The sequence below is a fragment of the Aedes aegypti genome, chromosome 1 (assembly GCF_002204515.2).
Source record: "Aedes aegypti strain LVP_AGWG chromosome 1, AaegL5.0 Primary Assembly, whole genome shotgun sequence".
Taxonomy (NCBI): Eukaryota; Metazoa; Arthropoda; class Insecta; order Diptera; family Culicidae; genus Aedes; species Aedes aegypti.
In genome coordinates, this window is record NC_035107.1 from 262,367,512 (window position 1) to 262,384,263 (window position 16,752).

The 16,752-nt window shown below is 38.3% G+C and overlaps 1 protein-coding gene across 1 annotated transcript in view; it reads right to left on the bottom strand.

The window, feature by feature from the left end:
- Positions 1-205: 205 nt before the first annotated feature.
- LOC5576712 overlaps positions 206-16,752 on the bottom strand; it is a 33,226-nt gene continuing 16,679 nt past the window's right edge. Inside the window, exons 2-3 of the mRNA XM_001656168.2 lie at positions 756-908; positions 206-693 (exon numbers count right to left, since the gene is read on the bottom strand). Of these exons, the coding sequence (XP_001656218.2) occupies positions 515-693; positions 756-908 (332 nt within the window). The 3' untranslated portion in view covers positions 206-514. The remainder of the gene's footprint in view (positions 694-755; positions 909-16,752) is intronic.

The following is a 16,752-nucleotide window of genomic DNA, read 5'->3' on the forward strand; positions in this document are numbered from 1 at the left end:
ATATGTTCTACAAAATTGCTTTAAATGAGCATTTATTTTAATCAAGAATTCAAAAATTATTAACTATTATTAGTCTTTAAAAATTGATATCTTTAGAAAATTATAAAATTTACCTTTGAAATCGTTACAGTTAAAAATTAAGAATATCCAACAAAATGGTGCATGGTGTGTGATATGTTTTATTTGTCAAAAGGCTCATATTTTTAATGGTATTTTTATTTTTCGGTGCTTATTTACACATTCAACACAAATAAATTACAACAAAAAAGAATTGGAAAGGAAAGGAGAAAGCAAAAGGGGGCGGCGGATAGATCGATAGACAGAAAGAACGATAGACAATAGAAACAAAATTAACGTTCAACAATTAATACAAATACAATAAATAAATAAATTAATTGCGCACAGCGGAAACCCAGCTTCAACAACAGCTTTTTGGGTTCCGATTTTTGGTCTCTGCTCAATCATGATCGCTCCCTTCTCGAGAGCATCATCGTCATGGAATAAAGGTTACCCATTACTGTAGGGTGGCGTAGGGGTTGTAGGCACCGTAAGCCAGTTCCTGTGGCGAAGCCTGTCCATTGCGGTGCCAGTCCTGGTGGACGATTTCGGCGTTTACGGGCTGAGCACTGGTGATGTAGGCGGTGGTCACACGTTCCTGCTTCTTGTTGAACAGATCCTTCAGGAAGGTGAAGACTGCGGGGAAGATGATACGTTAAATAATAATCTTAATTATGATTGTTGCAAGCGATAGTTACTGGAGAACTTCAGGGCGAGCAGTCCGGCGATCAGTCCCTTCAGAGAGATCAGCTTGATGATGGTGAGCAGAATTGGCAAGACAACGGACATCTTCAGCTTCAGAGCGAGCAGCAGGGGCAGGAAGACCTTCTTCAGGCGGCTGCTGCGGGCTTCTGTGGTGAGAAAAGAAAGACAGAAACAGAAATAAAAATTATAGCTTGTGGTGAATTTAATGGTGGAAATGTTGCGATCGCTGTTAAAGTTTATAGTGAGCTTGCTGTGTGTGGTGAAGTTCGTGAAAACAAGTTCAAGGACTTTATGGAATAAAAGCTTCGAATACTTCATTAATTTATTTTTAAGCTTTTGAGCTTGAATAGGAGATTTGAACGAAACTTGTAGCTGATGTAAATTTTATTCATACTGACTGACGCACACCTTGGATCCATTTGGAAATTACTTTATGAAATTTCCTCGATTCTTAACATTCGCATGAGAAGTCAAATGAATATCGTCAACATCCTTAGGATAATTTTTGAAACTTTTCATTGACTGGATCAACATAAATAAGAATTCACTTAAGTACACTGTCTGGATATTTACAAATGCGTAATCGTACACAGAATGTAGAAGCTTTACTTTTCAAGTCCACATATAGATCACTTACTCAGGCCCCTGTAACAGATTTTAACGCATCTTCGGTCGCAAGGTAGCAATAAATCTCTTTAAAAAGAGACCCCAAATCTTCCCCTTCGCATTTCTCTCATGCAACATCAACCACTACAAACTCAGTCCGGTCGACTGACCGCAAAGTCCGAATACTACTTATTAACTGATGTGCCAATGACCTAGTCACTCGCGATCGCGCACATGGTTACTGTCACAGCGATCGCCGTCACGACGCAACTATGCTTCCTCATTCGTGTTCGACCAATGGTCGGCCATCCATTGAAGTTGGAGAGAAGAGTGCGTTTGTGTCACTTGGCGCGCATCGAACGTGATTGGTGGAAGGGGCTCTTGTTTTGATTCTCTCTTGGGGTGCGACGATCGCATGCAACGTTGCATCCCTCTCAAGAGAGGATACACGCTTAACTTCGTGTACGTATTTGATGTGTGAGTCTCTGATGACGCCCGAAAATTTCTTTGCTTTTTGCACAAATTCTCGTAATGGTAGATCTACACATCATCAATGTGTATATCTACCCTAAAGCAAAACGGTGTAAAAAGACTAAGGAATTTTTGGGTGTCGTGATAGACTTACACATTCAATGTGTAACAGAAGATTAGCGTGTATTTCTACCCTCTTGCGGTCATTGAACTTGTCGCCAACAATGCTCGACATGTTGCGCTCTCGGTGCAACAACTCCGACGTCGATCTCGATGCATTGGAATTAAATCCCTCTCTTGAATGGGGGGATCTGAGAGAATGGAACAGTGTGTGATCTTCCGTGTGTATTATTGGATAATCGTGCGATCGCAACGTCGATACCGTTGAAAGATCACTCAAATTGGAATCGTTTGTTTTGAATGATCGTTTGTTGGTTTTTTGGCGAGGGGAGTGCTGATGGAAAAACAGAATGCGATATGAAATTTAATTATTAGATTCGTCATCCTAGAGTAATAAGGTTGTTGAATGGCACCAAGTTTTTTGTTATATGTATATTCTGATTCTACTTTAAAAAATTTATTCAAAACTCAAAAATTTCAAATTTCGTCAAATTCGGGAACTTTTTTCTTCTATTTTTCTATCGTTACGTTCTAACTGGGACAGAGACTGCTCCTCAGATTACTATTCTAATTAGCACTTCCACAGTTATATGAGATCACTTTGCTAAGTGATCATATTTGAATATTTATATTGTGTGAAAAGCCGAAGCTGCACGTTTATCCTTCGGTTGTCTTAACTAAGATTTGGTGCTTCAAAGATTAAGGTTCATAAAACTTTCCCTTTTTATCACCAAACATTCAAATTTTCATTTGTTAAGACTTGTTTTCAAACAAAATTAACTCATCGATACTGAATATTAACGGAAAGTTCCAGCACAGTGGTTCCCAACCTTTTCAGAGTTGTGGCCCCCTCCAAGGTCCTCAAACAATCCGCGGACTCCAGGAAATTAGTTTTGCAGAGTACTTAAAATCAAATTGTCGATTTATCAAGTTTATATGAATTATTAGGTCATAGTGGCATGCATAAATGTTTATATTTCAACATTGATTTCTAGAAAAAAAAAAATGCTTGAAATTAAAAATATTTATAATAACTTTAATATATATCCAGCTTTTTACGCTAGCCATGCTATAAAATCTTTGACAGAAGTTGACTATCACCACTGAACTGAAACTCGAAAATAAATCCTTAGTAACCCATCACTCACTGAAATAATTTTCGTTGCTTTTCTGTCACTCAAACTTTAATCTAATTCCGATTTACAAAAATAATCATCCTCTTTTGTTTTTTTGTAGGTTTCATTTAGATTGTGGCGGTGCAAGCTGCATTCACGTGAATTCGAAGAGTCCGAACGGAGTTATAACGGCCGTCTCCGAAATATCCGCATCTTCAACCGGAATCTGATAGTACGCCCTCTCCAGATCAAGTGTGATAAAATTTTCTCTGGAATGCATTCAACAAATCGTGAATATGCGGGACAGGGTAATGATCTGGCACAGTGACCTGGTGCAGGTATCGATAATCTCCCATGAATTTCCATTGACCGTTGTTCTTCTGCACACAGTGTAGAGGGCTGGCCCAACTGCTGCTGGAAGGACGACATATTCCCAATTCGCTCATAACCTGGAACATTTTCTTGGCGATAGCGCCGTCCACCTCCTCCGATTGTGGTGAACGCTGGGCTAGTTTTTTGATTTGCAAACCGGCATGGTTCACAGCACTTCAGTGCACGGCCACCGCATATCTCCCAAATTGCAGGAACTCAACAGACGTTCCAGTCTTCCCTCTGCGGACATTAGAAACTGTTGGGTTAGATATGAAACCAAGAATTAAGGGACAAGGAATGTTAGTTATCGTTACATGCTTTATTGCAGTATTGGCCTACATTGAAGTCATACAAAATCTGCTCTTTGAATTCCCACGATAACAATCCCTGAAACTAATGATAAACAACAAAAAATGTATCCGAAACAGCAAAAAAACCTTTATGTTTCAATGTAGGACAATCCAACTTTATTGCATGTGAGAAGTTCTTAGTGATATTCTCACAACGGCCGCTCAAAATGGTTCGACGGATGTAGATAAAAGATCATTATGGTAGAATTAACGCGACGACATGTTAGTAAGCTCAGAACGATTATTGCATTTGCAACTGCTAATTTAGATAGTTGAGCTAAGGGCACGAACGCGAAGTTATGACCTTCCATCCCATCTTCAAGTGCTCCCCACAAGCACAACACTTCATTCTGGCACTTTAGAACGTCCATGTTGTAACTTGTTCACACAAGAAATCTGCCTCGACCGAGTTGATAGAACGCCCCCGCCCATAATTCAAACAAAATTTTCGTTTGATTGACAGAAAGAAAAACAATGAAATTTGACGATTCGTCAAGGCATGCTGAGGATATATTTCCAATTTTCAGTTCAGTGCTGATAGTCAGCATCTGTCAAATATTTTATAGCATATTGTTTTTATGGCGAGCGTAAAAAACTGGATAGGATATTTTTCGAGTTTTCTTTAAAAAGAATTATTTTGGTGAAAATCATATTTACTTGAAAATTTCTCAATGGAATCAAAAAAGTTACTTTGTAAATTCACGAATATCAAAAAAGGTTTCATATAAAAAATCGGCGAAGGATCTTAGGAGAAATCTGTTAATATCTTACCAATAATTGCTCAACAATCTGCTGCTTTGAATGGCCAGACGTTTCCAAAGTCAGACCCTTGGTTTTGAGCCACGCTTTTCGACTAAATTCCATTTTTTACGATTGAGATCGGATTTTACTTAAACAGTGAACTCAAAAGTTCCCTTCTAGTTTTAGATTAGGATTAATTCTAGTTTTAGATACAGATTAATGGTGGTAAGCTCCATCGAAGTTACGACGCCAATCGCGTATTATCCTCGATTTTACTATAGTAAAATCGATGATAATACGCGATTGGCGTATTAACTTCGATGGAGCTTACCACTATAAGAGAACATAAGTAAGGAATACTAACAGAATTTTTTTTTTGATATATGAAATTTTCTGAATAATTTTTTTGGACTTTGCACTGCACAGGAATCTGTTTTATGCGGAAAGATGCATTTTGAGGTTTACAATGAAACATTGGACGAAAACGCTCTTCTACAAAGTTGTTTGCATTAGTTAAGCCCTTTGTTTGGTGTTATTGAAAATTAGGGTGGACCACATTTTCTTAGAAATTGTGTAACTAACTTTCTTATTTGTAGAAATTATATTATACATGCTCCAGCAATGTTAAAGATCATTCAATTTCAAGCAACTTTGCTAAAAAAGTTTTTTCGTATCTCTTAAATTGACCGATTCAGAGCTTTTTTCCTACGGTGACATAGGGTGGTCCCAACAAAATTGGTTTTCTGGCTCTAGCGTTTTCAATTCAGTGTGTTTCATATGCTACTTTGATGAGATATTATCAAAGTAGCCTATGAAACACTTTTAGAGCTTTGAAAAATGCGTAATTTGATGAGTGAAGAAACTCGCTATCACTTTCCGTTTGGGAATTATTGTTGTTTTTCTCACAAAAACATGCCTACTTTGATTGTAAATATCTCTGATTGGGGCAAACATAAAAAATATCTTTTGACGGCATTCAAAAGAGAAAACAACTTTGTATATTATATCAAAAAATTAAAAATGTGTTGTTTTTGTAACTCTAATAAAATGCCTTGGAAAACAAATGATTTTTATCACAAAAACTTTAATAACTTTTAGACTAAAATAGATATCAACAATATTTTCGCATGAAAATTTGCGTTTTGTTAAGCTCTAAAAGTCGTTTATAGACTACTTTGACGAGAAATGAAATAAGAAAGATAGGGCTATAAAACTATTTTGAAGATTTTCATCGTATGTATTTTTTAATATTTAATAATTTAATAATAAATTTTGATTCTGGGAAAAAAACCAGAGTAACTGATTGCTTAGTTTTCCATCAGAATCATCATAGTCACCGATGACTAAAATATGTAAATTTTTTGTTTATGTCGAATGAGCTGTCACGATTAATTTGATCGGTTCGATGGATTTCGCATAAATTCTCATTAAAAAACTTCAAATAAGGATTAAATCACTGATAAATGATGTAGGACGCATATATGTAAATCGCACACATTGAAATTTTGAAAACTGAAGAAAGATGATCCGTAGCATACTTAATTACAACTATTTTTTTCTAGCATGGTTTTTCGTGGCAATAATCACTATGGGTTCACTTCAACATTCACATAAACTAAAATGTTGTGCCTGCCAGATATCTCGCAATTCCACAAAAGGAACCAACTAACTCCAATCCTACGGGAAACTTTCAACCCCGTCTATCGAATCGTTGTGTTGTAAATCTGTGATGTCAATTCAATCATGTTAGAAGCTGCAATGCTTACTGAGGTTCATTTGCTCTATGCGGGGAGGGGATTGCTCGCTGCGCGTTATTTCCGCGAGTCAATCCAAATTTTTAAATTCCCCCGCAATATAGATATGCAGACATATTTTCATAATACGAATGATCAAAATGATCATACAATGGAAAAAAGTAGCGCTAAATGCTTTCAAATACAAATCGTAGTGATCGAAAGAGCAATTTTTTAACCTTAAAATCATGGATCATCTATAATGGCTCCATGAGCTGCGTTTATGAAAACGTAAGCATTGATCGTGGATTCAGTTAAATGAAGAATTTCTAAAGACATTATCCCAACTAACAATTTTAGCGCTATAAGCCAAGATTATTTGCTTTGTGCTGTATACCAGTTGAATTGAAGCAGCGAACGCAGCAAAACATGAAAGCTGTCAAAAACAGAACGATTAGCGTTAATACAGATGTAACGCAAACGATTTGCAGCTACAAATCTTAGCTGAATAAATTTCGTCAGTTATCGCTTTTGCTGCTTTCACTAAGCTGTAATTCAACACCGTAAAAGATAGCAACCTAATGATGTGGAATAAAACTCGCCATCATCAATCCGGCTGCTTCTATACAATATGATTTGTTATGCTGCTCAATATATATTTAAGGAGCGCTTTGTCGTTAGTTATACAGCGAGCATACAGCAGTATGCTGTAAAACAACAACTTGTGGCGCATCTATTAAGCTTGTTGGATGTAAACATTGCGTTTGACGTTTCGCACCCTTTTACAGCCTGATGAAGTGGTGTAAGCGTGGCTATGGCATCTTTTACGATCATTATAAAATATTTTGTGAACCGTTTTCGATGTAGAACAAAACGGTGTGTTTTCTTTGCCTTTCGATATAGACTGTGGTGGGAACAAGGACAGCGTCGAGACTTGTGGATGCAGAGATCGTGAGTTCGATTTCATGCGGTAGCAGGTAACGTTGGGAACATTAATTAAATTCAGATACTTATGATATGAATTCCGGAAGCTGTGAAACAGCTTGAAAACAATATTTAATCGATAATACAGCGAAGCTGTATAATAATTATTCAACAGTTGCGAAATGGTTGAGAAAACGCCTTCCGAAGATGTTACACAGCTACTTGTCGTATAACTGTCGAGATAGAGCAATGATCGGTATGAATAAGAGCTGCCTTAAAAGCTTAAAAGTAGCTGAGTAATTCGCCAGATTTGTTGATAAAAGGATCGCATAGAAGCTTTCGTTCGTATGTACAGCGCCTTTACTCAGCATAAAGCCGTATAAAGAGGGCCTAGAGAATGTTTACATTTGCACTAAATGTTAGTTGGGATGTCTTCAACAGAAACAGTGAATCCTGTGAAATCTAGAGATATATCTATCGAGTTCTTTCTGAAATCTGTGAACGAATACTTGAACAATTTTATTGAGAAATTCATAACGAAATGCTTCGAAGAATCTATATTAAACTTCCAAGAAGAACCCATTGTGATTTTTTTTTCTGAAAAAAAACTACTGCAGAGAGACAGCCCCGGTGTAGTGGTTAGAACTCACGCCTCTCACGCCGTGGACCTGGGATCAAATCCCATCCCCGAGATAGTCACGTATGGCGTGATAGCTAAGGTGACGACTTCCTTAAGGAAGCAAAGCTGTTGGTCCCAATCTCGTTAATAAAGACATTAAAAAAACATTGGGGGATTTCCTTTCAAATACTAGCATTCCATATTCCAATGATCTTCGAAGGGCTCCTTTGAGAAACTTTGGAAGAAATCACTGAAATACACTCGACAGAACCACATATGTGATCCCAAAGCAATCGTAGAACGATTTTTGATTGATAAATCTCTGAAGGATCATATAATTGAAGAAGTCACTGTATCAATCTCCTAAACATAAATCATTCAAGAGAATTCATTATAAAAGTTAATTTTTCCAAGTATCTTAAATCAACAAGAATACCTGATTGAACATCTGGGGCATTTTTGGACAAATGCTTGAACAATTTCTTAAGGAAACTTGGAAGGAATGTTAGAGAAACTCCAACAGAAATTCTTTATAATATGCTAAGAGTGTTTCATCGGAGAATCCTTAGGAAAATTACTGAATGAATCTCTGTAGGAATCCCTGGAGTAATTATTTCTGAATCAATGTTACCTGCACGATGATTTGCATTTTTTTTTATATTTTCATAATTCAATTATATATAAAAAAAAGAATACATTTCTAAAACCCACAGGGGGGTCCGTAGCCTTGAGGTTACGCTTTCGCTTCATAAGCGGAAGGTCATGGATTCAATTCCCAGCCCCTCCAAAAAATAACCCGTCCAGCCACCAGAAGACGCCGCACGGAGGACCGTGCATAGTGGAGCACATCCATCCTCCGTCAGTATCAGATGGTGACTGAGACAAATTGACCCACTTCGCAGGCAGCTAGCCTCAAACAACTCAGGAACACGGCAAAACGAACCACCGCAAGAGCAATGGACTATGGCTTATGGAAATCGATTGGATCAACAGCAGAGCACTCTCCTACCTGCTCGGTGTGAGAGCAAAAGAGCAGAAGAGAGTGGAAGCAGATGTAAATATAGATTAGTTAAAAATAGAACTGTATCGGTAAGGAAGATACAGATAAAACTGATTCCGGCACAGCAGTGGCCACGAGCACGGAGTGCCTTAATAATAATAAAAAAAAAAAAAAATTTCTAAAACCTGCAAATGAGCAAGATATTCGAAATCTAACAAACTTGGTGAATAATTCAAACAATTATTGTTTTCGATTTGTAATCATCCATCTAAAATCTTATCATCGGACCCCCCGTTCCCAACGACGCAATCGATGTGCGTTGCGCGCGCGCTCCTGCAGGCACCTGATAAAGGCGAACAAAAGAGAAAGCGTCTCCCCTCTTCACCACCGCGAAAGCAAGCGAGCGCACACACCTCAATCCTCCAGACACATACAGCTCCAAAAATCGAACCGAAAAGCAAACCAACTCCACACCGAAATGGAATCGCTTTCGAATAAAAATCGGATCCCGTTCCACAAAAATCGGAACATTCGCGATGTTTGCCCACCGCGATAGGTGGATTATTCTTTACGAACTCGAAGGACAGAATTTTGAGGGAGAGAAAAAAAAACAAGGAAAACCAACGGTTGATTCCGAAAAGGAATCGAAAACTTTCCCTTTTTTACGTCACACGCACACCTTGCTTCACCTTTTCGGGAGAAGCGTGCGTGGAGGCGGGAGAGGTGGTGACCTGCGTCTATTAGGGCGGTTCGATGATACAAAAAATTGAAACACAGACAAACAGACGTCACACTCTCATCGATGTCCGTCGACAACCTTTTTAACGGTCGATTTGAATAAATGATAGGTGTCCAACTCACCACCCGCAGCGCTCGCGTCGGTTTTGTTCGTGTTTGACGTTTACCCACTATCGCCACCTGTTGGCCGATCGGCCAAACACACCGATTTTAGCATTGGGCGTATATGTTCTCGCGACTATGATTTTCATCGAAATTTGTTCAAAGTGTTACGTCTGTTTGTCTGTGATTGAAAATCCAATCTCCCATGTCTTTTTTTATCTCGCTGAACTTTTCTAAATGACCTATTTAAAATTGAGAGATTCCCTCCTCTCTTGCTCTCTATCAGTTATTACAGCATTTCCCTAAAGGTCCCTATCTCCCTGAGCCGAGCGGTTAGAGTTCGCGGCTAAAAAGCAAAGCCATGCTGAAGGTGTTCGGGTTCGTTTCCCGGTCGGTCCAGGATCTTATCGTAATGTAAATTTCCTTGACTTCCCTGGGCGTAGGGTATAACCGTACCTGCCACACGATATACGAATACGAAAACGGAAACTATGGCAAAGAAAGCTCTCAGCTAAAAACTGTGGAAGTGCTCATCGAACACTAAGCTGAGCAACCGGCTCTGTTCCAGTTGAAACTTTTTCAGTATAATTCGAAAGACAATGTCCTTATGCAGCGATTCGTGCAAAAGTAACAACGGAATTAGATTAGAGAGAAAGTAAGCAAAGAAAGGTTCTCAATGTTACTATGGCCATGTACAATATACAGCCTTAACTATGAAAATAGTGTTCTGTGATTTTTTAGAATTCAAGAAGGAGATTTCAAGGATTGCAGACGATGTAGGTTTTAAGCATATACATGTTTGTATTGACCACCGTTTTTCATCAAAACGGATGAAAATTTAACAGAACTCTATATCCATCTCAAAGATTGTAAAAAGGTGGATAAAAAATCGTAAAGGGAGTTGGAATTTTCAATCTTTTTAGAAATTTGTACCACCCTAGTGTTCATTGCCCCCCGGCATGTAATAAATATCGATGACGATCAATCGAATTGACATCGGGGTCTGAACCACCGAGGTGACCTTTTCCAGAAGGGACGTGACATGTCCACCGCGGTCCAAGCTGGCTGCTAATTGAGGCTCGTCATTCGAGTAGCCGTATGTCATCAGCAGCCATCGCAGGAACCGAGCACAGCGACGACGATAAATGTTAAGACACGAACCGCCCATCGGTGAAGCGGCGGCTGTCGCACAGTGGTTGCAATCTAAGAGTAGATATGCGGTATTTCGAGTGATTCCGTCAAATCTCGTTCGGAACGAAATACCGTGGAATTCCACGAAATTCAGCGAGACGAAATTTTTCCTTTCTGATATCGTTTCGTTTCGTGAAAATGAGAGAAAATTGCTGAAATGTATCGCTAACAAGCGGAATAAAACGAATTTGATGGAATATAGAGTTGAACTGTTCACAACAAATGGAATCAAAAAAGAAAAAAATTATCATTAAATCATTAAATTCTTTCCACAGGTGTCAACATGAGACTTATAAAATGATAATGCTTGCTTTGTTTGACAGTGACTGCAAACGATTCACATTTACATGAATCTGCTCGACTTATGAACGATGCCCTTTTCCACTGGCATTGTGATAAAATTGCACAAAATGTGATTTTTTAAACATTTTCTGGCATTGTATTAATAAATTGCAAATAGAACCGATACGAAAAATATATTAAAAAATATTATTTATGTTGTAAATTATGTTCACATGAGAGAAAATTTATTAAAATCAAATAGAAACTTTAAGAACAAATTGCTGTTTCGAAAAACTCAAACCAATGGATTATCTTCTTTGCTCATGTCCACAGTTAATCAGCAGAAGTTTTCTCATTTAATTTTGTATGGGGAAAGGCATGTAACTGCAAATTTCGCGTAAATGAAAGCTTCAATGGAAAAAATATTTAGTAGACGAGAAAGCCATGATCATTGCGTACAACTGGTACTAAATATTGTTTTGAAAATAGTTCCCAATTTTGAGAAATAATTCGTTAGATACAATTCGCCATACAAATACTTTCCGTGTTACCTTTTAGCGATATTTTGTGCATAGACACTAGCGCATGTGCGTTACTATGTGGCGAGTAGCGAATCAAAACAGGCATGTATCTTTGAGGCACTGATTTTTTCTGTGTCTGTTCGGGATGAACCACCACGACCAGTTTTCTTTGATCTTTTGTGGTATTCCCGGGTCCTTTGCACTTGCACTAATGTCGTTCCACTCCAAAAATATTGAGAAATAATGAAGTAATCGTTTTTGTACAATTATCATTTTTTAACATTTTGCATAGAGGCTCTTTAGAAAAAAGATCCCGCTGTTTATACCTTTTGGAGCAAACAGTTTGTCACCATTGAACTCAAACCCGTTTTTTGTAACTGTGTATAGGTTCCTTCGCATTAAACATTGAGTTTCCTTGATCAAGAAGCTTATTTTAGTATACTCCTACTCCACTGATTCGGAATCGTTTACCTCCTAGATATCGAGGATAAGCACTCGGAACTCGGAAAGAACTTGCCTCATGAATTGAAACCAGCCTCAGATGCTGTCATGATTCCACATCGACCTCCTCATCATCTATGACAAAAAGGTGGGTCTTAGTGGCTTGTTACTTTTTTATATACTCTTCCGACCGTAACTTATAAGTATTAACAAGGACAGCTACAACAAGAGTACTATATGGCACTGTTATAAACAACTTAAATTGTTGTTCTATCATTCAAATGTAAGAAATGCTTCCTTTTAATGGCGCAATCTTTTGATTTTGATGGGACCCTTAACTATGGGTTCTGATGCACCACTATAGGTGCAAAGCAGCAACAATTTCAAGTAAAATAAATAGCTTAATGATTAAATTTCGTGAATATTATTTGATTGCTTGTATCATTTTAGCATCAAACATCATATAACAATATCACATAGTCATTTATTAGAGCAGAACATGTCAAAACACACTCTTCACTATCTCCACTTTGGAGCTACCTCCACTAAGAAAGCTTTGCCCTAGCAGTTTCTTCAATTTTGAAACATGTATGGTTTCAAAATGTCATAAATCGAAAACTATGTTATTCATCTTAGGAAAGTTCTTAGTGATTCTCATTCCACAGAATCCTCATAAGAGATTTCTGTAAGGTCTGGAGATGTCTATCTGGTTTTCATGGAGGTTGTTTTCAAAGTTTTTTTTTAATTAATGCTCCCTAATTAGTTTCTAGAGAATACCAAGAGTTACCAAGGAGTACCTAAGAGGTTTCTATGGCGCTTTAAAAGTTACCCCTGGGGTTTCTAAAGTGTTTACAGAAGTTCCCAGATATTTCCAAGAATCTTTATGATTCCTATGGAATTTCAAGATTCTCAGAAGTTACAAAAGCCGCGGATCCAAAACGTTGTAGATGTTTTCTGATTTGCTCAAGCAAATCCTTATGGTTTTCAGCGTTTCGAAGCGACTTTCAAAAGTTATACTGTGCATCAAGTAAGCCAAAGTGTACCAAGGTGTGACCACAATGGCACCGAATGTGATTGACGCTGATCAACAACAAAGGTGAAACGACTGGTTCGATGAAGAGTGCCAGTAAGTGACCGATATGAAGAACTCACCCAGAAGCCATATGCAACTGGTCGATATCCGACAGAAAAAAACGAAAAGGACAGCATAAGCTGAAAAATAGGGAGTCCTCTGCAAAAAGAAAAGGCGGTACGAATAATCTGGAACGATATACGGAGATGTCACGAAAATGTCAACGGCAAGCGGCACAATACTGTAAATGTACCCACTGTACAATGGTCGTAAGGGGGATTTGCTGACTGATAAAACGGTGATGGCTGCCAGATGAAAGGAGAACTTTCAGCAGTTATTTAAAAATTGAAAATGGAAACGTAGCGAGAAACAGAGAGGGAATCGATCTGGAGACCCATCGCCCATAAGAGAGATGAAAAGGAATATCAACGAATTGGAGAACTATAAGGCTGCTGGGAAAGACGAGATCTTGGTCGAGCTTTTCTAGCAACGAAATTAAAATCCATCGAGTGCTTGTGAAGATTCATGATATGCCTATTGGTTTGTTGAATGGCCTCAAACGCTGCATCAAAAATACTGCTTAACAGACTTAGATCCCTCGAGGAGCCCTTCATCGTCGAATGCCAGACTAGTTTTCGTAAAATCCCCTCTAAAAAGAATCAAATTTATACCTTGCGAAAGATCTTAAATAATTTCAAAGAGTGAATCTTGCAGACTCAACATCTGCTCGTTGGTTTCAAGATTGCGTAGCTATGGTAGATAATGTCTGGTTTTCCGGCAAAATTAAATAGGCTAATACATGCAAAGTAAGTCGCAGACGAAATAGGCCTTATTTGTCAAGATAAGCAACATATTAGAGTTTACAGGTATATGCACGCTTTACTAGTGATTTTAGTATTTTTTTTTTTTTGCAAAAAGTGAAGTGTTACAGTTCAATTAGTTGTTTTAAACATATTATAATAATCCCTCCCCTAAGTTTTATAAAAAAAATGTAACGAAAAAGTATATTAAGCACATAAATCTGAATACAAGCTGGTAAAATTGCATTAAAGTTGACGGAAAACGATAAATACAGTGAACTCTAGGTAAGTCATCAAACCCAACTTTTAGTAAGGTTCTATAACTCGAATCGAGATACGAATTATCGAGTAAGAGAGAGCTGACTGTAAAGCGTTTTTTTTTACAGTTAATATCGCAAAACACTAGACGATCTATCATATTTAAAAAAAAAAGGCCATAGATCTGTGATTACAAATTGAGTAAATAGTGGTATTTGATGCTTGAGACAAAACTAAGTTCCACTAGGAGCAAAAAAGAAGCATCTCCTATTGTAAGATAGAACGTTGAATCTTAAAGAACTTCATTTTTTTTTTTAAGAAGTTTAATATTTTAAAGTTAGTGGCGAACTCGCCACGGGCAAAAAACCACTTATATGAAGATGAAAAGTATTAAACATTATATTTTATTGTTTACATATTGAATAAGAACGGGCACGGTAAATGGCTGGGCATGGCGTACCATTGGTACTTCGCGTACCTACAGGAATAAAATAGACCCCATTGTGAGGTCCTTAGCCTCTTGCCCAGCAACTCCTATCCCTACCTCCTCGTGGTACTGGCCGGGGTACGAGTAACCTTGGGGAAGATCGGGTAACCAACCCCCGGTGGGAACTTTGGTCGTATGCTGACAGGGAAGGGGGGGTTTGCTTCTGCAAACCTTGAGCGTCTGTACTCCATGTTAGGAGCGGCTCACAACAGCGTCTGTTCCCCATGTCAGGGGCGGCTGATCATCGTCCGAGTGCCAGAGAAGGACTCTAAGCTAAACTGCGCACTATGGCCCTCCGAACATATAGGGGGAATGGTCCTCCGGAAATCTAGGGGGTTGGTGTCAGGCCCTGCAAGCCAGCCGTAAAAATACACCAGCACAGGAACGTCAACGAGAGAATACGGACCGGAACAATCGGCAAAGACCACAGCGACGAAAATGGACTAGCGATTGGAAACTCGGTACGTAACTGTTTAACAGACTTAGATCGCTCGAGGAGCCCTTCACCGTCGAATGCCAGGCTAGTTTTCGTAAAATCCCCTCTAAAACGAATCAATTTTCTACCTTGCGAAAGATCTTGAATAATTTCATAGAGTGAATCTTGCAGATTCAACTTCTGTTCTTTGATTTCAAGACTGCTTAGCTATGGTAGATAATGTCTGGTTTTCCGGCAAAATTAAATAGGCTTATACATGCAAAGTAAGTCGCAGACGAAATAGGCCTTATCTGTCAAGATAACTAACATATTAGAGTTTACAGGTATTTGCACGCTTTGCTAGTGATTTTAGTATTTTATTTTTTGCAAAAAGTGAAGTGGTAAAGTTCAATTAGTTGTTTTAAACATACTATAATAATCCCTCGCCCAAGTTTAATAAAAAAGTGTAATGAAAGAGTACATTAAGCACATAAATCTGCATACAAGCTGGTAAAATTGCATTAAAATTGACGGAAAACGATAAATACAGTGAACTCTAGGTTAGAAACTTTTAAAAAGGTTCTATAACTCGAATCGAGATACGAATTATCGAGTAAGAGAGAGCTGACTGTAAAGCATTTTTACAGTTAATATCGCAAAACACTAGACGATCTATTATATTTAAAAAAAAAAACGGCCATAGATCTGTGATTACAAATTGAGTAAATAGTGGTATTTGATGCTTGAGACAAAACAAAGTTCCGCTAAGAACAAAAAAGAAAGCATCTCCTATTGTAAGATAGAACGTTGAATCTTAAAGAATTTCATTTTTTAAGAAGTTTAATATTTTACAGTTAGTGGCGAACTCGCCACGGGCAAAAACCACTTAAATGAAGATGAAAAGTATTAAACATTTTAAACACTTATCGAAACATCAATCAATCTAAAACATTGAAAACATTCGGGTATAACTAATCGGTACTGAAGAAAGCAAGAAAAATATATCAGTACAAGGTTGTACAAACTCCATTTTTTTTAACTTTTGGTTTGCCTTGCACCACTGTGCCATTGCTTCTCCGGGTGCGCTCCGGTACGAAGGAAAGGGGGACGTTTTGAATATTCCGTATTGTCGTAATATTGATGATCGGGCGACAATACATGTGCACACACCCAAATGGTCGCAGCGGAGAGCTCCATACCCGGATATTTGGAGAAATCGAAAACAACTTTCATTTTTTCGATTTTTTTTTCTGTTGTTTTTGGTTTGGATTTTGAGTCATCCCTGTTGGTTGGACGACGGCGGCGTTGAGGAGCGGGGTTCAACTGGACAAGTGGTGGGTGACATTTTTCGAGGCGGTAGAAGTCGTCGTCGGTGGCGATCCGATTGCGAAATTTCAATAAAAGTCGTATCCGCTTTCGAAAAGTTGAGCAAAAAGAGTTCGATGCTGGCAAAGGGACGAACTTCGGTCGGCTGCACTGCGCACTTGAGTTGTTGCCCGGTTGGTCGGTCGGTCGGTGTCACAAAGGGAGCAGACCAAAAAAAGGCTGGGCGTCTTCGTTGGTGGCAGGTTGAGCTTGTACCAGGATCGCATTGTCTCACGATTATGATGGGTTTTTGAATGCTAGGGGTTA